Genomic DNA, 6,460 nt, shown 5'->3' with positions numbered 1-6,460 from the left:
TGCTTGAAGCATATTTATTTCAACTCTTAATTGCTTGATGCGCAACTCCGAATGTGTTAATTACACTAATCAACGTGGACTTTTGATATTATGAAATGTGCATTAATACGTTTTTTTGTTGCTATCTTCCCAAAACTAATTAAAGGAACTGTCACATAATTTACTGCAGTGATTGCATAGTGACGATTCAGTAAATATGAATAATAAAAGAATGGAAAGCGCCTCCTTCGAAAACCAATGTGTCAACATTCCCACACCTACGCTAAAATGTTTATTCTACTTTTGCAATCTATTAAAATAGAATGAATACTCTGGAAAAAGGAAAATTATTGAAATTACCATTGCATTTTTATTACTCGTCAGCTTTCTTGCCAAGATTTTGTTCCTTGACCAACTTATCGACCATAGGATGTGAATATAGTAAAATCCATTTTATAGACCAATCATCAATTCAAATTTTCAATTTAACCATAACTATGAAATTATTTTATTTGACAAAATATTTAAATATTAGAAAATTAAATTATGTTATAAACTTGAAATTATGATACGATGTCAATAAAAATAGTTATTATTAATAAAATGATGGAAATTAGTATATAACTAAAGTAGTTCCAAAAAAAGTCTAATAATTATGTGTAAATAAAAAAAATCGTATGCATACAATTTTACATGAACTTAACTTAATTCATAACTTCGTGATCTATGATCATTTCCTAGTAAAAATGTTTATTTGTAGACATTTCAAATACCAAAATTTACTGATAAATAATATTAAAAATTATAATATTTACAAGTAAATGGTATTGCATTAATATCAAAAGAAAATACAATAACTACATAAAATCTTTGAACAAATTATTTGAATTGCATTATTGTCTAGCAGTTGAAAAAAGAAGGAACTTAATAATTTTCATATTGGATATTTGTTTTATGATTTTTTTTTTCATAAATTAGAATATTTAAATACATCTTGCTGCATGAAAAAGACCAAACTGAGCTAATTAAAGACAATGCAAGAGTTGATATAACGTAATACTCATAAAAGCAGAAATGCAACGAATCAAGTAACGCAACATCATTATCATAAATTTATTCAATTGTAAAACTTAAATATATACTTAAACTTTCTATTTTTAATCTCAGTCTTTTTTGTTCACATGAAATATACAACTTTAAATTAAAATTGACAGGAAATTTAATTTCCGCTCAGTTTTAATTACTTAAATGTTTAATATGTTATATTTTTTTGTCCATATTAATATTAGATTAATAAATTGACACGATATATTTGTATACAATCTATTTCTTTTAAAGAAAGGTGATTACATAAGCCAAGTATAGTGTAAATAAAACATTTCCTTATTTGAAAAAAAAACTGTACGTAACAAGATCGCTGCGAATCTAAGAGCATAGAGAGCAATAAGATGAAACCAGTTTGACTGTACGTGTTTTTTTTTTGTATTAATCGAACACCTTATAACTTTCCAATAAAATTACTTTCAATTTCCGTTTCGTTCTGAAACAAATATATTTATTATAATATCAGGGCGGAAAAATTGCCGTCAATTTCCCATTGTATGTATGTACAAATATGCAATAAATTATGTTTATTATAAAATCAAGCTCAAATTAAGGCAAATATAAATTTGCATTAATTATGAATTATAATTCTGTAATTAATTTCTGTAATCTAATTTTTCATATTATTTTCACGAAAATATCTCCAATTATTAGTAGTTTGTATTATTTTATAAGCTTTGTTTTAAGAACATGTAAATAAATTCAATAATAAAAATATTTAATTCAAATTAGAATAACAAACTAATGAAAAAAGAAAAAAACAGTCTGGAAATATTCCCACAGTAAATGAAATATAATAATAATATACATACAATTGCAGATACACTAAATTAGAACGTTGCGCCAAAATCCGAATGAATTATTGTTTGTGTTTGATTACAATACTTTTTTTAGTGCACAGTGAAATATGTGTGAGTATTCCTCCTTTGTTTGGTTACGAAAAACCTGTACTGCTTCTTTCATGGCTAAAGTATAATTATATGTGATATAATAACGTTAAAAGCGAAGAGATCGAGCGATGATGAATCCGTCCGTGCGGGGGATTTGGAGAAAGGGTATTTGGGTACTCCAAGGTTCGCAGTTTTGGTATATATAAGATCCGCAGCAGGGTTTGTTAAGTCAGTCACCTTTTGTGTATTTTAACATGAAGGTAAATACATCCACTACACACCATTCGATTTGTTTATAAAGTCTTTCTTCATTAACACTTTACATTGACTTTCGAAGTGCAACAAAGTTTATTTTGTGTTTCTTTTGTGAACATTAATCTTATAACTTTTTGTGATTAACAAATAGTTATTTCATGAAGATAGTTAATTTGGTCAATACTAACAAACAATCTCATTTGATTTGCTAAAAAATAAACATGAGACAGTGTAATGAGACGAAAACAACAATTTAAATCTTGTTTGGAAACAAAATCTAATGAAAGTAGAATACAAATTGTTGCAATTATTGCAGACGCTTGAAAAAATCAGAATTGCACTATTTAAATTCAAGGAATATATAATCTCTTAGTAACTTAACATTTTCATCATTTTCAGGTCTTCGTTTGCTTATTGGTATTAGCCGTTGCTGCAGCCCAAGGTAATTAATATCTATGAAGTTATTATCATGTTTTCTCATAATTAATTATTGTAATTCAATTTTAGCTGGCTACATCAGCTCCGGCGGATGGTCTGGGGGCGGCGGCGGCGGTGGTTGGAGGTCCGGCGGCGGCGGTTGGTCTAGCGGCGGAGGCGGCTGGAAGTTGGGCGGCGGAGGTGGTGGATGGTCCGGCGGCGGTCTTGGAGGCGGCGGTGGATATGGAGGTGGATACGGAGGCGGCGGTGGATACGGAGGTGGTAGCACTGTGAAAGTGATCAAGGTTATCGTACCATCCGGCGGCGGTGGCGGCGGATTCGGCCACGGAGGCGGCGGTGGATTCGGAGGTGGTTATGGAGGCGGCTATGGGGGTGGCTGGAAATCCGGCGGCGGGGGCGGTTGGTCTTCCGGTGGCAGCGGATGGAAATCCGGCGGTGGCGGCGGATGGTGGTAAACCACAAACCACTTCATATGATGCCCCCAACTTCTTGCGTGATATTTAAAAAATTATAAAAAAAAATAATCAAAGAAATACGAATCAATGAACAGCACTTTTTTCCTTTTCTTTCAATTTTGTCTTGTAAATACTATGTAAATGATGTAAAATAAATCTTTTTGTATCATTAAAATATGTTAACTTTATTCACCATAAAACGACCATTATTTGATAAAGTTTAAATTGGCGGAACCGCCGGGTATATATATGCAAATCAAAGTGCGCAGATAAAAGCTAAAGCTGTTGTTTGTCAAAAATATAATCTGACAAATCTATATTTCTTATTATTATTATTACAAATATGTCCTTCGATGAAGTCTCGATCACCGAAACGGAACTGCGGAATATCTTTCTCACTAGTGCAGAATATGTAGCAAGACATAGACGGTCAACTAGAGTCGGACAGGAAACTGTAGCCCAGATTCCACGAAGAAAAGAAATTAACTACAAGAACGAATTGATGTTATATTTTTATAATGAAATGCTTCAGTATATAGTGGATGAATGGCAGACCGTTTCTCCTCCTATATCAATGGACAGCGACGAAGAAATCGTGAAAAGTAGAGATACTTCAGGGGTTCCTTCAGTTCAAGAAGTTCCGTCTACTGAAAAAAGTACTGATAGTTAAACTATTAACTTATTAAATTATTAACATTTATTTTGTTTTAGGCGATCAAACAATTAATAGTAAAACGTCTAGTAGCAAACTTGCAGCAAAACTTTCCAAATCACAATCTTTAACCAAGAGCGATAAAGGTAGCAGGATTAAAAGTAGCCTTCAAAATTCTCTTCCTGTTATCGAAGAAAATGATAATTCTGTAAATCAAAATAATACACATCAGAAGCTATTGTATAAACTATATATTTTCAGGAGGATAAACCTGAACAATCCGTGTCTTCTTACGATACAATGATGAGTTGGTTCGTGCGAAATGAGGATGAATTTGCTCATATATTATTTAAAAATGGGTGCACTTACATTGGTCCTATTAAAAACAAAACTATGGATGGGAAAGGAATCTTTCGCTGGCCAGACGGTGCTTCTTATGAGGTATTTTATACTTGACACTAATTGTTTATAATACAATACTCCTTCACTCCTATTTAGGGTGAGTTTTGCCAAGGCGAAATGTGTGGGTTCGGAACGTTGATTTATCCAGAAGAAAGTTATTACAAAGGACAATTTTGTAAAGGATATTTACATGGACTTGGGTCGTTTTACCCAAATAATTCAACAATGATTTATAGTGGAAATTGGAAAAGCGGCAGAAAAAATGGTAATCTATGTTAATTATTTCTTAAATGCTAATCAAAAATTAAATATTTTGTAGGTAAAGGGTGGTTGTTTTATGGACCTAGTAACTATTATGATGGAAATTGGTGGGAAGACCGGAAACATGGAATCGGTTTCAGAAAGTACCCAAATCACACAATCTACAATGGTGACTGGCAAAATGGTAAAATTCACGGACTCGGGACAATTTATTTTTACAATAATGATGTTTGTTTCAATAATAAAATACAATACAATAACACTCACATATTCCCAGTTTTACAGAGGTGATTGGCAGGATGGAGTACCGCATGGCTATGGCGAATACACTTGGAACGCTTGTATAACTAAAGGATTAGCTCTTAACATAGAGAACAGCTACCAAGGAGATTGGGCTAATGGACAACGTCAAGGTCTAGGCATAATACAATTTGGCATGGAAGGATCCAAACTCGCATCACATTTCAATAGTAACATGAAAGACGGTGCTGGAATCGTAGTATGTGGTAATGGAATTACAATGGAAAGGAATCCCTTATTCGATCAGGATGCGCCCGTCCATCGATCACGATTTATTTCCCAAAGAATGTCTGTCAATTCGAAAGGATTGTCCGGAACAACGATGCATTTCAAACTTTCCAAGACTAAGGATGATTTGAAAGTAAAATCAAAAATCAAAATGAATAAATTGGAGACAATGTTTCCACACATTGATCCGAAATGTTGCCCTATGGAATTTCCCATCCACGGATCTGGAACAGAAATAGATTTGTCATACCATATATCAAAGCTGGCTGCACAGGTGAACGAAGGTAATCCCCACTTAGAGGACATTAAACTTCCGCAATCCATGTGGAATCTATTTGTTACAAGTAAGGAATCATTAATGGGTGATTGTGAAAATGACATCGAACAACCTTTGGATTGTCTGTTCGAAGAAAAGAAATTGCGCAATAACATATTGAAACATTACTCGCTTTTGGAAAACTTGTACTACAAATATGCAAATTTGACATCCGATAACAGAAGATGCAAACCTGTTATGACCAGATTATTTCTATGGCAAATGTATAGAGATTTTAGGGTCCATAAACACAACATATCTTTAATAACTACCGATGTGCTCTTGCACGACTATGATTACAATGGACTAGAATCGGATCATTACCCATTTGAACCAATCTATTTTTGGCAATTCTTGCATTCTATATTATGCTTCATTTACCATCGATATCAAAGTCAATTATACTTCGAAGAACATCGAGGATCAGGCATATTTGCTCATATGCTACTTGACTTTATCAAAGATTATATAATACCCAACCAAACAGCAAAATTCGAAGGTTCATATTAACAACACAAGGACAAATGTAATTATGTATCTTTAAATGTTCATATTTTAGGGCAATGTTTATTCAAGTATAAAAACTTGCTACCAATAAACGCGATTTATCAACTCTACAGAGGATTAGGAGAACCTCATACGGTAAGAAAGTTGATTCGTCGTTGTTGTGTTCAAAAGTACAAACATCCCGTATGTTATTTATTGGATCCGACTCCAGAGAAATCAGTTGTTATTAAAAATGGAATAAATGCTGTATGTACTGGATCCAATTTCGTATATTTAATAGGTAATAAGTCAATATAAACATTAAACAACAAACAACTTTTAAAAATATAACACTTGACCTTTCAAGATGATGAACCTGATATAGGTGAACCAAATCGCGAACAGCCCGCATATCCTATAGAAAGTGATATGTTCTACAAAGATTTGAAGGTATTTCGCAAATTAGGAATCAAGAAAGCAATTGGGTGTATCACGAAGATATGTCCAATGATTAAATGCGATGGATATTTAGTGAACATTAATTATCAATTAACCTTTCTCGAATTTTATGAAATTTTAGTTGCCTTTGCTGAAAAACTCATTTTAATACACAATCGCAAAGAGAAAGCCAAACTAAAACAATCCGAAATTAGCTTGAAGAAACAGAAGAGTAGCCAACTAACGAAGAAAGGAT

The 6,460-nt window shown here is 32.8% G+C and overlaps 1 protein-coding gene across 1 annotated transcript; it reads left to right on the top strand.

The window, feature by feature from the left end:
- The first annotated feature begins 2,215 nt into the window (after positions 1 to 2,215).
- LOC108568271 (glycine-rich cell wall structural protein 1-like) lies at positions 2,216 to 3,213 on the top strand. The gene is made up of 3 exons (XM_017929248.1): positions 2,216 to 2,233; positions 2,628 to 2,670; positions 2,736 to 3,213. The coding sequence occupies exons 1-3, from the start codon at positions 2,228 to 2,230 to the stop codon at positions 3,119 to 3,121; spliced, it is 435 nt and encodes a 144-aa protein (XP_017784737.1). The 5' UTR covers positions 2,216 to 2,227; the 3' UTR covers positions 3,122 to 3,213.
- The last annotated feature ends 3,247 nt before the right edge of the window (positions 3,214 to 6,460 follow it).

This window comes from Nicrophorus vespilloides, unplaced genomic scaffold (genome assembly GCF_001412225.1).
Source record: "Nicrophorus vespilloides isolate i.1.1-1 unplaced genomic scaffold, Nicve_v1.0, whole genome shotgun sequence".
Lineage (NCBI taxonomy): Eukaryota > Metazoa > Arthropoda > Insecta > Coleoptera > Silphidae > Nicrophorus > Nicrophorus vespilloides.
Note: the sequence above shows the minus strand (reverse complement) of the source record. Positions and strands in the feature narration are given on the sequence as shown.